Source organism: Urocampus carinirostris, chromosome 11 (genome assembly GCF_059441175.1).
Source record: "Urocampus carinirostris isolate Australia breed hairy pipefish chromosome 11, RoL_Ucar_1.0, whole genome shotgun sequence".
NCBI lineage: Eukaryota > Metazoa > Chordata > Actinopteri > Syngnathiformes > Syngnathidae > Urocampus > Urocampus carinirostris.
Window position 1 is genome coordinate 28,927,488 of NC_142359.1, and position 21,992 is coordinate 28,949,479.

The 21,992-nt window shown below is 39.0% G+C and overlaps 2 protein-coding genes across 3 annotated transcripts; one reads left to right on the forward strand and one right to left on the reverse strand.

The window, feature by feature from the left end:
• Positions 1 to 200: 200 nt before the first annotated feature.
• LOC148357016 (putative acidic leucine-rich nuclear phosphoprotein 32 family member C) lies at positions 201 to 12,337 on the forward strand. Its single transcript, XM_088347107.1, has 7 exons — positions 201 to 366; positions 3,346 to 3,495; positions 3,570 to 3,692; positions 3,763 to 3,946; positions 8,349 to 8,422; positions 9,768 to 9,846; positions 11,583 to 12,337. Exons 1-7 carry the CDS (start codon positions 313 to 315, stop codon positions 11,657 to 11,659), a joined length of 741 nt encoding a protein of 246 aa, XP_088203233.1. The 5' UTR covers positions 201 to 312; the 3' UTR covers positions 11,660 to 12,337.
• On the reverse strand, positions 12,069 to 21,725 carry LOC148357017 (coronin-2A-like). 2 transcript variants are annotated; one of them, XM_088347106.1, is made up of 14 exons: positions 21,370 to 21,725; positions 18,955 to 19,155; positions 18,775 to 18,891; positions 18,556 to 18,705; positions 16,126 to 16,326; positions 15,951 to 16,067; positions 15,152 to 15,256; positions 14,950 to 15,046; positions 14,683 to 14,795; positions 14,164 to 14,254; positions 13,945 to 14,081; positions 13,674 to 13,835; positions 12,541 to 12,609; positions 12,069 to 12,445 (listed from the first exon to the last, which is right to left on the reverse strand). In XM_088347106.1, exons 1-14 carry the CDS (start codon positions 21,382 to 21,384, stop codon positions 12,380 to 12,382), a joined length of 1,641 nt encoding a protein of 546 aa, XP_088203232.1. In that variant the 5' UTR covers positions 21,385 to 21,725; the 3' UTR covers positions 12,069 to 12,379. The 2 variants fall into 2 exon arrangements, with proteins under 2 accessions (XP_088203232.1, XP_088203231.1); XM_088347105.1 differs by having other exon boundaries at positions 13,945 to 14,084.
• Positions 21,726 to 21,992: the final 267 nt, after the last annotated feature.

Sequence of the window (21,992 nt, forward strand, 5' to 3'; positions counted from 1 at the left end):
TTTAAAAACGGAAGTACAACGTCAATTAAATTATTGAGGAAACACACGATAAAGGAGATTGTTTATTTTACTAATATGTTTCAATTTTTTTTGTATGGATATACGTTTGGTACATTGGGATTTTTGTAATGGTATATTTTTACTTAACTTGTTGCTTCAGTTTCTATTAATTCTGAAAGTCTGCACCGGAAGCAGTCCTTGTTTCCTGCAAAGACAAACTTCACACTCATCCGGCGTGTTTCTATTCTAGCGAGGGTCGTCGAGAAATAAGTTTACCGAGCAAGCGATCCGATTTGTAGACATAAACGGAAAATGGACTTTAAAAAAAAGCTTTCGTTGGAGCTTCACCAACGGTCACCGAAAGATGTAAGTATCCGCCTTATGGTTCATTTCGCAGGAGAGACAATACAGCTAAAACAGCACAGCGTGAGACGAATCAGCACATGGCGCACTTCGGGGTCCCGAAATTATTAGAATTAAGTTAAAACCTAAAAGCGTTGTGTCAGAATCTGAGTGACGGTATGGGATAAAAGGGAGCTACAAAGAGCTAATTGTACTCGTTTTTGGTAGCCGAGGTCTTTCATCTACGACCCGGCCATTTGGACACATGGCGCCATGTTGATGGTGATATATGCGAAAGCTCTTCGTCAACTTTATTACCAAATTGAGTTTGTTTGTGCAAGTTTGCATCTTTGGCTTGGTTTGTGATCTTACAACGGACATAAAACAGTATTCCAAGCGGCTGGGTGGATGAAAACATTCTTTGCTGCTGGGAAAAAAAAGCGCACGTGTTCGCAACTATTAACAGCAGATAAGTTAAAAGAAGTAGTGGACTGATAATATAATCACTTTTTGAGAGTCTCCATGTTTTTGTCAGTGTGTTTCTATATTATTTTATGTCATTTATTTTTGACTTTTTGAATCATTTGAATGCGCTATTTAATATTGTTGGGATGTCTTTGAGTATTAGCAGCGTCCCCTGTCCGTCGCTATATCGGGCGCGAAGCTAGTGGTTTGCTAACACGAACAACAAGCCTTTCCGAGCTCCAAATAATTATGATTATTTTCTAAAAGTCTGAGATGAACATGTATTGTCATGTCTCTATCCAACCATTTTGAACATTACTTAATATCCGTAAATATTAGCCAGCACCGATTAGCAATAGTGATTGTTCCCCGACATTTGTTTGGTTAAAGGGACAGTGTTATTGTGAGCGCCTCTTGGTGGTTAAAATAATTCATTGAGTAACCAAATTAAATTGAATTATTAGCACAAAAAAAGCACGCACTGTTATATAATCTTGCATTTCTATTACCGGTAATACCTGCAGGTCAACAAATTTTACTCTACATTACATGAGGCACCCATGGACGGAGCTGACGTGGTCTTTTGCCATCTTTCTGCTTTTAAAGCCTCAGAACCCTTGGAGCCGTGTATTTTACTCTGGTCGATTTTTAGACATTGTGAGAGATGTTAATGTTTGGCTTCTCTTTCCAGAAGTCAATCATTGAATGTGTGCACTTGCGTGTGATAATTATGCGTAAAAATTGTTTCCGGGTTGCATTTGTCCATGTTTGAATACATTTCCGGAAAATGGTACACACTTATTTTAGGAATTTCATTATCTAACCGATGTGTCAATCATCATTTGAATCAATCACTATTGGTTGAAGGTTTTTGAAATCTAAGTACATGGTATCCATTTTCTCAATACAGACATTCATAGGCTATAGCAGCCTATTACCATGAAAAAGGTTCTTAATTGGCTGAGAGTGGTGTCAATCAATAAGTCAGAGGCTTAAAGCAGCTTGACTATCTTACAAGTTGTTTTACTTTTAAAGGGAATTATATGGAGAAACAGAGGGATAACAACAAGGAACGCCAGACGTTGCTGAAATGTCGACAATACCGTGTGTTTTTGAGTAAATATTTTACTGACCGTAAATTCCGGACTATAGAGCGCACCGGATTATAAACCGCACCCACCACATTTTATGAGGAAAACTGATTTTGTACTTGCACAAGCCGCACCTGTATATAAGCCGCATGCGCCCACATTAAAAAATGTAACAAAAACACAAAATTAACCCAAACCCGACTTTAAGTCCCGCGATTTAAACTGAATGCCCTTCATTAAAGTACACAGTCCAAAAATCACAGCCGGCAAAATGAACGGAAAAGGATACTGTTACTTAAGGTTTGATGCAGACCTGCAGAGTCCGAGTCCCGTTGAAAGTAATCCAAGGAAAAAGTGTAAGGGTGGGAAAAATATATATCCACGATTTTCCGCCGCATCCACAAAAAGGTCTCACCTTTACCCCACTTCCCGTCACCCCGTGTTTGTTACGCCCCTTCTTTTTAATTCGCCCGTGCAAAACATATCAGAATAAGTATCTATAATAAATACAAATAAATACATTACAAAAATATACAGTTGCAAATACATATCATACATTGTTACACATATTTACAAAGAAACACGGTACACCGAGAGAGTTTTCAAAGCTTTAATAATAATAACTTTCATCCCAAACGGTGCCTGTGACAGGGCAGTTAATGGTAGCAACACGCACGCAACACAGTAAACGGGTCTGTTAAAAAAACATATCGTACTTGTAAAAATCACGGTAAACCGTCCTCATCTTCCTCCTTAGAACTGAAGCCATCAAAGTCGTCTTCCTCGGTGTCGGAAAGAAACTTTGTTATATAGACATCGTCCCACGCTCCTTTAATCCAAAACACGCTCGCAACACAATAAACAGGTCTGGTAAAAAAAAACATACCGTACTTGTAAAAATCACGGTAATCCGTCCTCATCTTCCTCATGTGCTGCCTCATGTGCCTTTCTTTTTGCATGATGGGGGTATGTTTACGCTAATTTAATTTATGCACAAGCCAAGAAGTTGCAGTCTTCCTCGGCGCATATATTCCACCGATCTAACTCTTACCTTTTGTACTCGAGTGCCGCTGGAGGCCTTTAGATAGATAGATAGATACTTTATTCATCCGAAGAAAAATTACATAAATTGGCCGCATCACTGAATAAGCCGCAGAATTATAATACAGGTCCGAAAAATCGCAAGGGTTTTGTTTGTTTTGTTTTTTCAGAAATCGTGCCGCCACACACAAGTATCATATCACACACGTATATAGAAACAGAGAATGGATTTTTTTTTTATCTGAAGCCCTCTACCGGTTTCTCCTTGCAAGTTCAAAATACATTGAAACCTTCTCTCCTTATTTTTTGTGTCTACTGGTGTTTAAACGTAACAGTTGAATTTGTGTGATTGGTGAAATCGCTCAATTTATTTTAAAGATTTCAACCACTCTTGTTTCTCACTCAGGTACATGAGCTGTTCCTGGATAACTGTCGTGCCGTTGATGGCAAAATAGAAGGAATCACAGAGGAATTCTGCAACCTGGAGACACTGAGCCTCATCAATGTCCGCCTCACCAGTTTAGCCGGTATTCCTAAACTAGACAAATTAAAAAAGGTGGGCGTGTAAATACAATTTGGCTATTTAGCATGGTACATTTTTGGATAAGCTAATTGATTGTTTTTTTGCAGTTGGAGCTTAGTGACAACATGATTTCGGGAGGCCTGGAAGTTTTGGCTGAGCGACTAAAAAACCTGAGGCATCTTCATCTCAGTGGAAATAAGTTAAAAGATATCAGCACCCTGGAACCATTGGTAGGTGTTGCTAGAGCACCAAATACAGGTTAAAATGAAAATATTAACGCTCTGCACACCTTTTTACCAGAAAAATCTGCCTCAGCTGAAGAGTCTGGACCTCTTCGTCTGTGAGGTGACCACGTTGCCCGACTACAGAGAGTCTATCTTTAAGCTGCTCCCCAACCTCACCTACTTAGACGGCTTTGACATCGATGATCGCGAAGGGTCCGACTCAGACGGCGATGTCGATGGAGCAGAAGATGACGATGAAGGTGACAATTTCGAGCAACTGAAACTGTTAAGCTCAGTGCTTTAAACTCCCAAACCTTGGGAGTTGTGTGAATCAGTCTCTTGTCCGGTGGAGCCTCTGTCGATGAAGTCGACGTACCTATTCACCAGGTCAATATGCTATAACATGTCCCTTGTGGCCATCACAGGTTGATAAAAAAGATTCTTTTATCAGACTCTATAAAGTATTGTTCGGTTAATGCACATATTAAACATTTGGTGTTCCGTAGCTATAACGGATGGGGTTAAGAACCACTGATGTGGTTTGCTCATCCCAGCAGCAACTCCACATCCTGAAAGCTTCAGGACAAAAAACCTGCAGCAGAAGGAATACCCGACAGAGAGTCATCAACACAGCCTAGAAAAATCATCGGTTGCCCTCTGCCCAGTCTAAAGGATCATTGCCACAATCATTAACATAGACTCTCATCCCGGCCACCACATATTTGGCCTGCTACTCAGATCCCTTAAAAAGGTTCATAGAAGGTTTCTCTCTAAACACGATTACAACTAAACAAAACAACAACAAAAATATATATATATACATACATACCTGCCAAGCACTGCGGTTTTGCCGTAATGAGTACGGTTTTCTTTAATCCACCACGGTAATACGGTGCCATCACAGAAACTACTGTTTTCTCCTTACAGAAAAATTAAGAAAAATAAAATCGTAAAAACATCCCACCGCAAGATGGTGACAAAGTACCATTTCAAACTACGGCTATATCAGCACTGCCAGTCGTCTGGCTGTAATCCGGGCAAGTCTATCGACCAAAGTGCTTGGCAGCCTGATGACTAGGAAAATGATGATGACATCATCTGGATACAAGTGCCACAGTGTGACCCATTCGAAAGAACAGTTGAAAAAATCAAAACAATGCTCAATGGAGAACAATTAATGATTAGGCTGTAGCTTGTATAACATGGAGAATATTCAGATATCATTATTTTTGCTAAAGTGAATCAACCCACGCATGTTTATGGCTTTTCAGTCCCTTGTCTGCTTTTCAGCGAATAAAAATATTTTGGCCTCGCATGTTCAATTGACACTGGTGTGCCTTGCTTCCCTTTGAGAAGTGACTGATTCAATGGAGCAGTGACACTTAGAAATGTGCCAGTGAAATTGTTTGTGTGATATATTGAGATTTAGCCTTTAGTTTGATTATTGCTTAAATACGTGCTGAAGTCAGTTAAGTGAAATGGGGACTTTCTAAGATGAACAGCACACTCTGGTCCTCCAATAGCACCATAACTGTCTTTTTCAAACAATGCTTTGCGTGTGACGTCACGTGTCCTCGTCCGCGCAAGTGGGGTATGGTGCCGATGGATATGGAGATGCATAGAAGTCTTAGTTGAAAATTTGAATGATATCACGAAAGCGTCAGATTTTCCTACAAAAATCTGAATTGAGCATTACACTCTGCAGTGTGCCGTCAGCGACGCCCACTGCGCTGCGAGAGAGATAGGGCGCACTGCATGATGGAGTGCGCTGCACAATTCGAAAAAAAATCGGGAACATTTTCTATGTATAAGATTTATATTTTATTTTTAAACTTAAATTTTGGTGGTACGTTGATGCTAATGTTATTGGACTATTTTCCTGATACACTCGCATCTAAGGCCAGTCAGCAAGCACTAGCAATTTATCTTATTTTTAAATTTTGATGAGACACTGTGTATTGTTTTGTGTTGCTTGGTGGAAAAATAGAAATTATTTAAAATAAACTAAATTGATTTTAAATGAAGCCATCATATTTATCTTTAGCATCAATTTGATTAAATGCTTGCAGTTTTTTTTTTTTTTTTTTAACGCGAGCCTCGTCTGTTTTGGCTATCTAAAATGTTCCGCCTCTTTGCTGATATGGGTACCTCAAAAGTTTGCACTAGGCTGGACTTAAAAAATTAGAAGAGAATGTTTTTTATGGTCTCTTTGAGTCTCCATAGCTTGTATTATTCCCTGTGATTCTTAGCACTCGTTTTCATTTGCACTACGTATTGCAGCAGTGCTTCTTGATTATTTTCTGTCACAAAAAGGCAATGTTGCCTGTTGGGCCCTGTAACTGTTAATGTTACAAGCAAGCATCACCACCCATTAAAAATACAGCAACGGATGAATTAAACCAAATTTCTGCATCTCTAGCCAATCCGGGTGAAGAATGGTCGACTGCTGCCTATACGTCATGATACGTAGGTTTGATCGTCAACTACAAATATGCTAGTTGCCTAGACCGATCATAGTACCGTATTTTCCGCACTATAGGGTGCACCCCCCAAAAAAATGTTTTTGGTCCTATATTTTCCATACATAAGGCGCACCTGATTATAAGGCGCTACAATGGGAACGTGGACAAAACAGTCAGATAGTTCAGTCAAACTTATTACCCCCTTAACATTCCGAAAGCTTGCAAAGAAGCAAATACGTGTCGTAGACACGTGCGGATGCGGTGTCCGTACGATGTCACCAAATAAACATTTCTTAGGTTCCATTTTATTTTTTGCTGGCAACTGTGTGGACAGCAAAGTAAGAATTTTATTGTGCAGGGAAACTGAGTTCTTTACTGTGTATATGACAATAAACACTTTGAATTGAATTTAGTTTAAAAATAGACTCATCACAGAAACATCAAGATCGTTCTAAAACAAGATACCTGGAAAATATAAATCTGCGTAGCTCACTTAAGTTCTCTTGCAGCCTTCACATAACCATGGTCTTCTTACAACCGTGCGTGTAGTAAATCCAGGAGAGTAAAATATTTACAAATACAGAATAGTAAAAATGTTTTCTCTATGCCGTAGTGCAACCCAACCTGTGATTCACATTCATCTTCTTCGGCCAATTGCAGGCTTTGTTTCGCCCCTTTAGCCTATGCGAGCCTGTAAATGATTAAAAAGGATCCGCCCTCTTTACCTCCGAATAACTTTAGGCAATAGTGACTGATTCAAATGATGATTGACACATTGGTTAGGAAATGAAACGCCGGTATATAAATCCCAGCATACACCGCGGACGGCTTTGCCTTGGGGGAAAATCTAGTCGGCGGCTGCTTGCTTTAGTTGCCAGACTTTGCGACTAAAATTGATCCATATTTAAGTCGCATGCATGGTCAGCTTTTGGAAACAATAAAGGCTTTTAGGTGCGCCTTATCGTGCGGAAAATACGGTAATTCATGTCATTCGTTTAATGAGAACTAAAACGGCAACACACTATAATATTCGGTGTGTTTTTACTGCTTGACACCTGGATCTTTGTAACAACATTATTATAGCAGCCAATTTTTTGCAGCAGGGTTCTTGCGGATCCTTAAAAATCTTAAACCCTGTAATGTTTGTTACATTGAATTTGTTATTCTAGGGGTAAGGCTTTAATTGGCATTTAAAAGTCTTGAATGCAATTTTTGAAAGCCCTAAAAATGTAAACGCATTTTTAAGATTTGTATTTGTTTGAACTTAAAAGATTTAGTAAGATTATATTCATTGTCTTTTTAATAATTCACCGCTTTACTTTTGTGGCAACATGGCGTCAAGTCACATTTATTTGTATAGCCCTTAAACACAAGATGTTTCAAAGGACTGCACAGGATTACGATTACACCACAGCCTGATCTTAATAACAGAACTATCAAAACGGTCATGTGGTTTCAGTCAGGCCTTTCAGAGCAGATGCTTGTCCTAGGTTTACCCACAATACACACATCGACTTTGGACATTTACTTAGGACCATGGGAAATTTAGATTTTTATTAGAAGTGGCTATCTGACAGACATTTTTCACCATGGCTAAAAGCTCGGTCAGGTAGTGTGTACAAAGTACGATCAATTGTCTGCTAGACTTATTTTTTCAATTGTAAAGGTTGAGCTGTAGGAAACGGGTGCAGTGAGTTGGTCCAAAGTTGCCCAGGGGTGTGTGCGCGGAAGTGGAATAAAGAAATCCAGGCTCATTTTAGGGCAGGTTATTGCGGCACTTTCACGAATCCCAAAAACAACTCTAATATAAATATTAATCATAGCTCTGATCGCCATTTGACAAGCACCCTTAATTTTCAGAGCATCACAACACATGGAAACAAATTTAGTACATGAAGACAATTCAATTAACAGTCAACAGAGTTTATTGAGAAGTGCCTGATGCATCTCTAGGGATAATCTTACTCTGTTAGCCTTTTCAGGCTAGCAATAGAAAATAAATCACTGCCGCTGAGTTGATTCAATCCGACTAAAACCGGCTAAATATATTGTTGGGTTCAATGGTATACCGGAGCATATCTACTTTACAACCACCAACCAATTTTTCTGTCTGCAAATCTACTCTTGTTGTGAATAATGTTTACTATGTTGTTATCAAGGACAATAAAAACGATTCCCATTCTTTTAATCTCTTTCTCAGGCTGTGACTCAGAAGACTTTGATGATGAAGAGGATGAGGACGATGACGAAGATGACGAGAGTGGTGACGACGAGGTAAGTTTGACGCAGGTCAAATGAAGCTTGTACAATAATATGGTGATTCTTTAGCACTTGGCAATAATCCATTCTGGATCAGGATCGATCTTGGAATATTCGATTGTTGGTCTACCAAAACATATTTTTCTTTACGAATAAATTGTTTTGTTTATTCAAAAATAACCTCGCATTCCAAAATACCCGTTTGAAATTTCCTGCTGCAACTAAATGCTGCTCTTGGCTTCATGTTACACTCTTATTAGAGGTTACTTGGTGAGTCGTATCACACGATGACCGACTACATGCTTGTTAAAAATGTAAATTACTTGGCAATTATTAACATTGTGTTTATTTTTTGTTCACTTTTTATTTCATTTTAGGTGACAACCTTAACCAGAAAAGAGGAGGGGAATTTCAATAGTACATTAGGCAAACCAGTACAGCCCCCCTTCTATTAGCGTCCCAAATCGCCAACCTTTTTTAAGCTGGGAGCTACTTTTCTGTTACTATTACCAGTTTGGTATGCATTTTGAAAAGAACATGTTGTTAATGTTATTATATAATTACCAGGTTGAACTTTATAGAAGTAAGGTTAAAATTGGCTCAGTCATCAACCAATACCTTGTACCGGTTAGAAATCTAATCCAGAAAATTGCAATGACCCATCCCTGCTCTGAGCTATTATTAGCACCGGTCTACGGGCTACTTATGTGTTCTAAGGCTAACTGGTGCCCTTGGCGACCACGTTGATGACTCCTGCACTATTGCTAGCGAGTCACGACTTTGTCTGGAATGCTAGCCAATTTAACATGCTTCCTCTGCTTCATTAATAATAAATTAAAATAACTAATAGTGATACCTTGGTAATATTCTTTAGGGATCAGTGCTCAAACACAGAATTGTTCTATTATCGAAAAAAAGGTTCCTGTACAAATAAATTATATTTGTAATTCATGTTCGTAAACACTCCAAAATACCACAAATATTAATTAATATCAACTTAAACACCAATAACTTTAATGTGTGCACAAGAAAGATTACGCATAATAAAACTATTTTAAAGCATTTACTGTACCTTTGAGCAGTGGTTCAATGGCAGGCACTCGTACATCATTCTCTTATATCGTTATTATTTCCGTCAATTTGGTGGTTGTTATCTCATCATTATCGCCAAAAAAGGCAATGAAAGATGTTAAATAATAAAAAAATTCGCAACAGCGATCTTTTGAGTAGTTGGTGTATCCAAGTATTACTGTACACTTTTTACAAGGGGATGTACTTATTTTTGCTAATTTTTTGTGAAACTTAAACACAGAAAGACTTAACTCTTCGATGCTTCATTTGATATCTACACTCACTACAGGAGGGACACGTAAACGGAGATGTCGACAGTGACGAAGATGTAGAAGATGAGGAGGAAGAGGACGATGAGGAGGAAGAGGGTATGCACTCGCACACTCCCAAATCACCTCAACATTCAACACACTCGCAATCACTGTAAATTCTGGACTAAAAGCTGCTACTTTTTTGCTACATATTAAATACTGCAGCTTTAGATTATCATCGGGTTTGGGAGGCAACTGGTTTGCGGTGCGGCTTGTTTTATTTTCCCCTTGGCAGCACGAGAAAAACGTCGAGCTGCTTTTATCACAACGCATGGGCTCTAAAAACAAAACACTGCAGTGACAACTGGAATCATCTGTTGCCGTTTGAGAGGATAAATTAGTCGATGCTTTTGCCAACTAAATTTACATACAGCAATCCTGGGTTATCGTGGTTAATAGGGACTGCAAACCCCCGCAAAAATAGAAAATATCCCAAATAGCGTAGCACCTTTATTAAAGGCCCCCACAAGGGTCTAATTTGCCCCGAAATGCCCTTCAACTGACTGAGAGTATACGACTGAGACAAAATAACACCTATACATCTACAATTGAAAACGCAGAACTTCACTTGGATGAATGGTCTTCATCGTAATTGTACAAAAGTACAACGTAATTGGAGAGCTTCCCCTTTCCTTGGCAGAAAGAGCTTTAGTAAGTTGCATGCTAGCATCAGCCTTATCTCCTGACACCGTCTCAGTTGCTTCCCAAACCAGTTGCCTCCCGAACCCGATGATAATAAAAATCCAAAAGCAGCGAACCAGTGATAACCAAAGCGCAAAGTGGTGAGGGGTCTCTGTATTCATTACACAAGCAAAAAAAGGGGGGGTTGTTAACCGTTACTTTAGTCAATATAGACAACATACTCGCAATATTTCAACTTTTCACCCACAAATCAAGTCCTCAATTTAAACATCCAAATTGAACAACAATGAAATTGATCTATCAAAAACCTTACACTTCTACCGTTTCATCGGCGTCCATGTCAGGTGGCTGAATTTTCTTTTAATTCTCAAGTCAAGTCAAGTCAAATTTATTTATATAGCCCTTAATCACAAAAATGTCTCAAAGGACTGCACAGGATTACAGTTACAAAATTACACAATTACCTGATCTTAAACTAGCAAACCAGCATGCGGGCAAGGAAAAACTCAAAAACCTCAGTGTGAGGAGAAAAGAGAAACCTTGAGAAAGGACCTCACATGTGGTAATCCCCCTTCCAGGATTGAACAGGGTGAATTACAATTAGCATTACTGTACACAGAATAGTAAACACTAGGTAAGATGTTGAAAATGTCCGGAAAGAGCATGACATCAACGACGACGCCAGCTGGTAAAACTATGGCAAGCGAACGCAATTCTCTCCAGTCCCGCGGTAACCACCAAAGACAACAACACAAAAAGACACACTTGTACGACAATCTGGCACTATTCTCCAAAGTATGCTTGCCCAGGTACTGTCAACCAGAATTAATGGGCCTCATTGATGTTTTCTTTTTGTGCATCAGTAATTATATTCTCCTCTTTGTAATCGCCATTTTAAATAGTCATGCGCAGAAATCACAGGGCGCAATCAAATCGAAGCACAGCTGAAAACAGTGTCAGACGTGCGGGGCCTTAAAATGTACGAAATGGATGTGAATAAGGTCATTCTTTATGGCTGTTCAAATCCGCATCTTAAAATGCGATGCGGCTCGTACAAATACAAAATTAAGTTTAGTTTTTAAATTTGAGCATCTGGCTTTTTATCATGTGCGCTCTAACAAATACTTGCGGCTGCTTTCTGGTCCGAGCAGATGACGGCTCGTCTCCAGCCAAAGCAAAGAAGAGAAAGATGGAGTCTGAGGACGAAGACGACAAAGACGAAGATTAATTCCTGTCTGACCATTTTCTCGCCAACTCCCGGGCTGCATTCCATTTCTCCAACCCTTCCGCTGATGCTGTGTCACTCTGATTTGTGTCCAGGATTTTTCTTTCCTAGCTGCCATCAAAAGCCATTCAATTGTCTAGTATTTCACTGTCTTCCCAAAGTCTCTAAGGACTTAAAGCTCCTACTCTATCGGCATCATGAAAAGGCGTCAGAAAATGTTGACGCCTCATTGCATCTGGAAAAGGTCAATAAGTGTTATTGTCATCGATTGCCATACATTTTTTTGTTTAATTTGAGGTAGAAAGGCGATCCCAGAGGAGGTTACTACACCCAAATGTCCCTTAATGAACTGATGTCAACTCCTCCGAGTGCTCAGGGCACAATGTTTTTCCCCCCACCCAAACGCTTCTGCCTGTAACCCCTCCCACTCCCCCATAAATATTAACCGAGGTCTTTTTAACACCCTCTTTTCCGAACTCCCATTGTCTTCCCATGGCTCTACGTTTACACTGACCAGTTTTTTTTTTCGTTTATTTTTTTTTTACTTTCTGTAACTTAAAGGTACAAAAATGCCACATAAATGAGTTTGTAAATAAAATCTTAAAGTTTTTGCTTTTGTCTCAATTGATTTGATTTTCATGGACTGCCATAAGACAATAAATAAAACTGGTTTGATCCTTTTATTGTTGTGGTTCTCTGCTGGAAGCATGTTGATGTCAACTGTCACCGCGTCCCACTTGGGTGGACGTTTGTGTACCTTACTTCCTGTTCCAGCTCGGCGATTCTCACCTGATTGTGGGAAACAAGACTTATGCGTGGGTTGCAAAGCCTTGGATTTTTTGTTGCAACGTGAGCAAGAATTACAGCCAGAAAATTATACTGACATCTTTCTGGTCAAGTATTTCTCGAAGTGCGCGGATCTCTTCTTGCTGTTTGTAGAAAGCCTTTCGAAGCTGAAGAAGAAACCAATATCGCATATTAAAGTTTTTCTGGCTATTTCTACAGAATAAAGCTGGTACTCTAAAACTGCCGATTCTGGTTACTGTGATCCTTTGCTACTTCGTGCTTTGTATTTCACAGTTTGATTGCATCATATAATGCTGCGGGAGGGGGATGGTACAATGCACTTTAGTTTTTCTGTCCAAGAAAAAGTGAATTACACTTGTGCAGAAGTGATCCATTATCCCAGATCACCTATCGCTATGGCTGCTCTTATGCTGTTCTGTTCATCATTAAAGATTCAGCGGTACTCGTGTGGATGTAGTCCATTATCCAGAAGGCAAATTGCTACAAGCAGTGGGTGGCAGAGCACATTTTTGTTGGGCCTGGTTATTATGTCCAACTGAAAGTAAACTGCACTTCATTAGCAACGATTCATTACTACTTCAAGCAGGAGGCCAGAAGAGAGCATCTTTGGCTGGCCTGGCGGCTTTTTTGCTGTTATTTCCGCCTTAAATGAACTGGTCTTGTGCAGACGTGGCCCATTATCCCTAATCCCATATTGCTGTGAGCAGAGAACAGAAGACGCCTGGCGTGTTCTGGCTTGCTAAAATAAAATGGTGTGGTTCAAATCCTGTATACCTAGTCAACTTGCTGGGAGTTGGGGCCTGGCAAAAGGCTTTATGTTTTAGTTTGGGTTTGAAGCATGCCATTGTGCTAGCCTAAAATGAACTGCATTGTTTTGGCTACAAATCGTTATGCCCAGTTGACCATTGCTAAGAGCTGGGAATGAGAGAGCACATTATCATGCAAAGTGTCTTTTAATATATATTCTCTGCCTAAAAGTAACAGTACTTGTTTGGCCACAATTCATTATTCACAGTCGACCATTGCTGCGAGCAGAGGGCTGGGTAACGCATGCTAAAATTGGGCATATGTTGTGATATTCGCATATCTGGTGGTCTGGTATCCATTAACTCCGATTAAACAAGGGATTACAATACAGTATTCCTTAAATTATTATTGTAATGCATCAGATGGTGTCTATAATTGTAGAAATACCCGAGAACGGTTTTACCTCATCCTCAGTGCTGGGTGGTGGCCTCTCTGCTGGCTCACAGCAATGCGGTGTTACATCATATGTCCACAACTGAGACTCGTCTGGCGGCGCCCCCGAGAGTGTGTGCAGTTCTCTGTGGTATTTGGCATCCTGGTAGGCCAACTGCTCCTCCAGAAAGTTCTGATGCACCAAATAATGGAAAAATCTTGTTCTTTGAGGGGGTTCTAAGAAGGCAACACCTCCAATTTAAGGGTGAGAGATGCTTGCAATGATTATTACAAGTTGGTACCTTTTCAATGAGGCCAGCGTTGCAGCAAGGTAGGACTTCTCTGCCCAAGGTCTTGGAGTTTCGACTTTTCTTAGCAATATTTTCTGTGTAAGGATTGTCAACTCCAGTACCTGGATGTAGCGAAATCAGGACTGGGCCTGCTGAACCCGGCAGAGGAGTTAATTTTTAATTGTGCAAAACCATCACCTGCAGGGTACAGTTCTTGTTTAGTTCACTGACCCCTGTTGATTCCTGCTAGCCAGTCTTGGGCTGTCATGGTGGCCCGGTTTCCCACCGTCATTGGGTAGAGATCTTCGTGAAATGTCATTGACTGAAAATGCGGACAAAACATTTGAAGGGTGCGTTCCACATTGGTAACAGAGCTACCAAATTACGAATCTTAATGTCCTACGCCAGTTCAAAGCAAATTACAAAATATGCTTTTTTTTATGAAAACAGAAAACAGTAAGGGAAAAATAATCAAGCATTGTTGATTTAACTCCTTTAGATGATGTTCTTTTCTAATATAAATGTTAGTTCAATACGATTGCAGTGCATTTTTAAAATACTGACATTTAGAGGAATCATTGTTACATGTCAAAGAACATTGTCTAAGGAAGCCCTTTCAACCTATGAACTTTTTTTTACACATACTAGGGAAAAAAAATTGCCAAAGTTCTCATCTTCATCCATTCTGAAATAAATTATTTAATATTTGGCAGCTCTGTCTCAATGGTGCTTAGAGATAAGGAGACCAACCTTACGTGGTACAATCATAGATACCGGTTCCACCAGACCCTTGACGGGGATCAGTCGATAAAATCGGAAAATCTCGCAGATGTTGACATCCAAGCCACGTTTTGGCATCACTGCTGCCTTGCCATGGAGGTCGTGTTAGCATAGATCATTTTTATGATTGGTTTTCTGATATTTGAGGCCTTTGACCTTGAATAGCTAAATGGTTTATCATTAATTGTGTAGACATAGAATTTCTCCCGATTTGTGTTAGTTTGCATTTCATCTCACCAAGTCCTTTGTGAGGCAGCGGGGACCTGAACTCGGTCAAGAAGCTGATGTAAGGTTTCTCTGAACTCAACTCGTAGTACCTGATGGTTCCGTCACCCTGCATTACACATACTTGAGCTGAAATTCAAGTATTCATATTAAATGGTAACATAAATATATGGGCTATTTTGATTCACGTAATATTTCAAGTGGACGTACTGACCTTGCCAGCAAGGTAAAGCATGTCAGTGTCCGGATCAAAGAATGGGAAAAGGACTCCTGCGGAACCGTCCAAATCTTCTTCGTACAGAGGCTCCGACAAGTCATCCTGCTCTCAGAAATTAAGATTTTGTTAATTTTTTACTTTTGTTGTAATTCATCTTTTTCTTTATTCAGTGTTCATTTAATTCTGGTTGAAGGGGTTATCAAAATAAAGGCTTAAAGAGGATGAACTGTTTCTTTGAAGGTTTTTTGCAAAGACTGAGGTGTCCTACTATGGTTGTTTTACAAAAAGGGCGGATTGTAAATCTATTACAAAGGTAAACATTGAAGGGGTCCCATATTTGGCCTACTGATGATAGCCTTGGGGAAATTTTGCTCAAGATGCTCAACCTTTGCCTGAGGAAATTAATTGTATTTAGTTAACATGGACGAGTTAGTTTGCTTGATGTGATTTTCTACCCCTTCATTGGCATTCAGGACTTCAAATGACTACATTTCATGAGCTGAAATAGATGTTTTCTGTCTCTAGCTGTGTATGCCACTCAAAGACTGTTATATACTTGACAATATCACTCAAGGCCACTTCTGACGACAAAATAAAACACAACTAAAGTTACATTATTATGACTAAATAAATTAAGATATAGGCTTACGTGAAGAAATACTACAACAATGACTACATACAGTCAGTAACGTAGTTTTTCTTTGTTTTTTACACAGTCGGTAATGCAACCATCAATCACATGATAATGCGAATTGTTTGTGCAAGTTCCTGATTTGTAAACCTAAATTAAATTTACCGGGTCCCATAGTACAAGCTGTCTGTGGTTCCAGGGTGAGCTGCCAGTGCTCAGCAGCATCTTCAAACCTCCAATGTACACAACTTTGTTGGCCCTGTGAGACTTGTTGCAAGATACCTATAACAAAGGTACACGAGGTCAAGCATTGTCACGGGTCCTCCTTACAATTAAACACCTGAAGAGTCCTTCCCGTGCGAGGGTCCAGCACGCGGACACGTCTGTCTTTCGAGGCAATTGCAAGTCGGTTTCCTTCCCGGTTGAAGCTAACAGACAGCAGCAACATCTCTGACGGAAACTGGTGGTGGATGGGTGCCATGACCACACGAACAGGACTCCGGAGGATGCTCCCCTCCTGAGACACGTCCCATAGAAGGACCTAAAGCGCAGACAATGTGTCACTAGCTAGATATAGTAATTTAGTTATATTTTCTTAATTTATAACCTTATTATTTCAGTCATATACAAAGTCTTCTTTTATTAAGTCGTAATTCTATAATTTAATTTATTCTGTTCTGATTATACAGTTTCTCCTTTATTTCAACTGTGCAATATTTTGTAGCCAGAAGTGGCCTTGAATGATATCTGTGCCAGGCAGAACCAGTTAAGACAAGGACTTACTAAATTTGGAAATTTGCTCTCTTGAGAAGGGTGGTATGTATTACTAAGCGCCTCCTAATGGGAAAAAAATACGTGATTAAAACAAACTATTGATTTAAATAATGAGCAAAAAATCATAAACAGCGACTTAAGCGTGTAATTTCAAATTTTTTATTGTAAAATTTTATATATATATATATATATATATATATATATATATATATAGTAAAAATTATATTCAAAAACAGGGTAAAATATATCAATATCCAAAATACCAATAAAACGTTCAACACAAATGATATCAATTTAGGTAAAATGATCATTCAAAGTCATTGTGTAATACTTATTGCCTCCTTATGGTAAGAAAAAACCCTCATTCATTGAAAAAATAAACAATAAGGAATATTACATGAACTAATAAAAACGAACACTATTTAAATTACCCGTAGGTAGAGAAATTGGCATACATGTCAACCTGTACGTTTTTGCCGTACAAAGTACGTTCATGATGCATTTTAAGACGTGTATGACGTACAAGAAAACCTGTACAGAAAAACGCAAATTTGTCAATGATGGGTACCGAACCTGAATTAAAACGCTGTAAGTCATTCTGATCTGAAAACAACAGGTGGGGATGATTGAGTAAATTTGAAATACACGTGGTCTTAAAAAACATCGGATTTCATGTGGTCGTTGTGTAGTGAAAGGAAGTCCGTCTCTTTTTAGAGAAGCGGCTTTTTCGGCTCAACTCATTAAAGAGAGCAGTCTCTCAAACGGCTCACTTGCTTTGATGCATTATATTAGGAATTATTATGTTGTATAAAGAAGTTAAGAAAAAAAGGAAGTATAAAAGGAGACAATGAAAAAAGACAGGTTTGTGGTTATACCTTTAATCAGTATATTACCAACAATAATTTAATGCAGAAAATGAATGAATAATTTGAATAAGAAAATGTATTATTCTACTGAATTATATTTGCATGTATTTTTTTCCTCCTACAGTGAACGTCTAAGCTACTTAATTTTTGAACTTTTTTATAATAAACCTCATTCATGTCGAGCAACTCAGTATCTCACAACAAAATGTTAATTAACAATATATATGATATAATGAAACACATGTACAATATAACATGTTAAATTACATAAATGAAATGAAATGAAATGAAATGATCTGCATTTATATAGCGCTTTTCAAGTCAATGACTTCCCAAAGCGCTTTACATTGTGCTTCACATTTCCCAATAGCGGCCGTGATCTGTGCAGCCATGTAAGGCGCTAACCTGCTTATTGGGGGTAATTGGGGGTTCAGTGTCTTACCCAAGGACTCTTCGACAAGTAACACGGACAAGCCGGGATTCTAACTGGGATCCCTTAATCCTAAAACGATCGCTCTACCTCCTGAGCTACTGCCGCCCCAAAATAAACACGTTTGAAAAAAAATACATGGTATAAGATTATTTTGTAAGGGAAAATACAACAGTTTGTAAGGGCATGGAGCCCTGGAGGTTGACAGGTATGAATTGGCATCTTTTTTTTAAATTTCACGTACCATGAGCCTTACCTAGAGGGAGCTGACATAATTGTATGCTGTCTTTCTGCTACTGGCACCCGAAAAAACAAAAAGCTGGGCAAAAGTATAGAAGAAAAATGGTTTGTAACTTTGAGTTTCTGTAGTTTGTATTCTTTCTAGTGCATTTTAGTGCTCGTTTCCAGTTGCACCACACAATACAGCGACATTTAGTGGTCAAGTAATACACACTGTCATTTTTCGGTTTTGGTTTAGCCTCTGGACTGCCCTTGTAGTATAAGAATGACATTAGGCCATTTTGTCTTTACAAATGTGAACTGTATGCAGCCATCTCAGTGACTGTTGCACAGAATATTCTGTCAATAAAATATTTGAAGGCCCTGCTAATCGTCCTAACCTTTATTTTGACAACCTACCTTCTCGTTACCTGAAATCAAACTGTTGATTTACAAAAAAATCTACTGCCTGTTTTCTAACCTTGCAGTCGTAGGCTGAGCTTAGAAGAAGGTTCTCGGCAGTTGGATGCCACTCGATAAGACCCACTCTCCTGGAGTGAGCGATCAGGGTTTTCCTGGCTTGGTTTAGGTTCCTTTGGATGCCACAGAGCGGAATATCCCATATCTTCACCTGTGTTTTTACATTATCAGTGCCGAGCACCAGTAAAACAGCAAAACAGATGACTCAATCTGCAAGCACCGTGCAGTCCTCGGAGCACGAGGCGATGCAGCTGTCATCAAACGGGTTCCACTTGACATCAAGAACCTGAGCCCTGTGACCGCACACCCTAGGGTATTGAGGGTCCACTCTACCTGTCTGGAAGATGAAAAGTCAAACATTTCTTCCCTTTTTCAATGACGATAATGATGGTGTGCCTACATGATTAATAGGCAGCACCAGGAAGGATCCACCCCCGACGCACTCGGTCACTACAGCAATGTAACTGGGGTTGACGGAGCAATAGTGGTTGTCATGGACACCACGTGTGATGGGAACACCATCATAGCTTCGTTCCTTGCCGGAGGCTTTCCCGAAGACGTAGCGAAACTTGGAGCAGTGGAACGATGAGTTCCATGACATCTGCCAAAGATAAATGTAGATGTGATAGCAAACCCAAATCAAATTTGGTTTTGGGCCTATCAAAGGTGTACTGTGGGCAGGGGAATAGGTTTGGTCTTAGCATTGGTGGGGACAATGGTATTTTCTTTTAATATTAGTGAGGACAAAACAATGATCGCTAGATACTTGTGGGGGCTAGTCCCCTCTGTCCATGCGAAACCCTCGATTGTGGGAATGCATCCCGAATAAGTCATTGTTCTGCATGATCAGGTCCCATTAATAATGCAATTGTAATTATTGGGTTATCATTGACATCAATCATGGATGAATATGCGTACACATACAAAGTGACAAATTGGTCATCTGTAACAGATCGCCCCTCTCATTAAATTATCATAGGTGACATTTAAACTACCTTTCTGGCACGTGAGGGAGTAAACCTAGACTGGAAGATGGACTGAGAATATCTGTGAAGGAGTCACACTGGCTACTTGGTGAAAATCGAAATCAAAATTGCTCATTTTAATGAAGTCAAAGTATCCCACGATTTAAAAAAATGATATGGATTTTCATGCTTGGGCTAAAATTTGTGTATGATCATTCTAGCACAGGGGTGTCCAAACTTTTTCAAGTTGAGAGCTGCTTTTTTTACTATGTTATTACCAGGTTGATTATTGGAAGTAGGGTTAAATAGACTCAACCACTAAAATAAAAACATTTTACTAGAAAATCACAATCATCCTACACCGGTGAGAAATTTTCAGAACAGCTCCATGGGCACCACAGTTGTCATCAGGGGGCAACCACCTTGGAGACCCTTGCTCTGGCAACAGTAGAAACCCAAATCCACTGAAACGCTAAAATAGACTTAAGATAAAATGTTAACTTATATTTCTTTGTACGATTCCCTTTTTCTGTAATAAAGATATTAATAAAAACAAACGAAAATTTTGGCTTTAAAGTATGTAAATAATAGACAACAGAGCTACCAAATCTAATCAAGTCAAGTCATGTTTATTTGTATAGCCCTTAATCACAAGGAGTCTCAAAGGGCTGCAACCTACAGACTTTTACTACACCATCCCCTGATCTAAAACCTACATGAGGGCAAGGAAAAACTCAAAAACCTCAACATGAGGAATGTTTTGTAGTTTACTAAGCCCGTTTTTAGCAAATTACAGAATACAAATTTTCTATGGGAACTACGAAAATCTAAATAGATAAATAAAAATTCATTTTTACAAACATAACATGGGAGGTCTTCATTGACTTGAAAAAGCGCTACATAAATGCAGACCATCTATATTAAACCAAATGTGTACAATAAAGTCAAAAATGATCGCTACTTTGTTGTTTTATTTAAATAATTACATTGTCTAAGAATCACTTTCAACCTTAAAATGTCTCTGTTCCATATGTCATAATTGTTTGTCAACATGCAGTATTTTTGTACTGGTTTCATTTCTTTTTTCTTTTTAAAATTCTTTACAATGTTCTGTATCCTTGAAAACTTCTTAAACCAGAGCTGTAATTGTCTCATGCAGATTGTATATTTGAATGCTCAATGAAAGACATATGTATAAAAAAATAGTGATAATGGTGCAACAGTAAACAAGCTTTCAGTAATATTAAAAATAATGAACAACAGAATGCAATAAGAGTCAAAAATACCCAACCTTGGCAGCCTAAAAAATCTACTATACAGGTGTTCAATAGTCAAAATAGAAAGACATTCTTCATTTTAAGCAAGCAGAACGAAGACAATCTAATGTAATAAACATGAAATTATTTTATCATTCCGCTTTTGATATCACCAAATCAAAGAAATAAATCAATCCTGGTACGAAAAGGAATCTTTATTGGGAGTGTTCAATAAGCAAAAATAATTATCCGTTGCAAGCTTTTAATAACTGAAAAAGCATTGCGGTAATAAGCAGTAATTATTGCATGCGTCTAATAGCTAAACATAAAATTGCAAGCTTTTGATAACTAAGTATAACAAATAGTGTGCAATAATAGTCAAAATAACGGACAACAGTTTACAATAGTAGTGAGAAAAAAAACAACCCTGGCAATATAAGGAATCTTCTTTGCAGGTGTTCAATCGTGTAAACCACATTCTTCATTGCAAGCAAGCAGAATAAAAACAATTGTCAGGAAAAAAACATAGAATTATTTTCTAATCAAAATGAAACAAACATGGCAACTTATTTACATGTACACCAATGTTCTTACCTCGGACACAGTCATTTAGAGAGGACAAGTGTCGATGCCAAGACGGCAGCCGGAAAAACACCTGGATGAAAGCTGTACTTCTCGGCGGTCAACCCGTTTTATAGTCTACCTCTGATGTTTGGCCTTTTCCTGGCACATGAGTGGAAAGGGTTTACGCACGGCTGCTCGCACACAAAACGCCCTGCATGTGACACCGTGGCCAGACACGCTAAGGTGGCCTGCTGATGATAACTTCACTGCTGGAAAAAATGTTGATGGCTCAGTATCACACATCCATCCTCCTTCATTATTTTTTCTTTTAAAATGAGTAAAACAAGGACTAATAGGCTCAGAGGCAGTTTATCTCTCAGGGCCATCACCACCCAGTGTTTCCCAATGTAAACAAACTGGCTATCGCTTAAATTCTGCCTGTTAACCCAGTGCGCATGCGTACTCTCAGCATGCTCTTCGTGTCACTGACCCAGGTCAGAGTTTAGAGAGGAGGAGGGGTTCCATCAAGATGGCAGGGAGGAGGACGCAACCCAAATTAAAATTAAAGACATTTTATTAAAATTAAATGAAGGCTCGGACTTCACTGAGAATCATTGAGAATTTCCCTTTGGATTTAACTGTACAATTTTTGT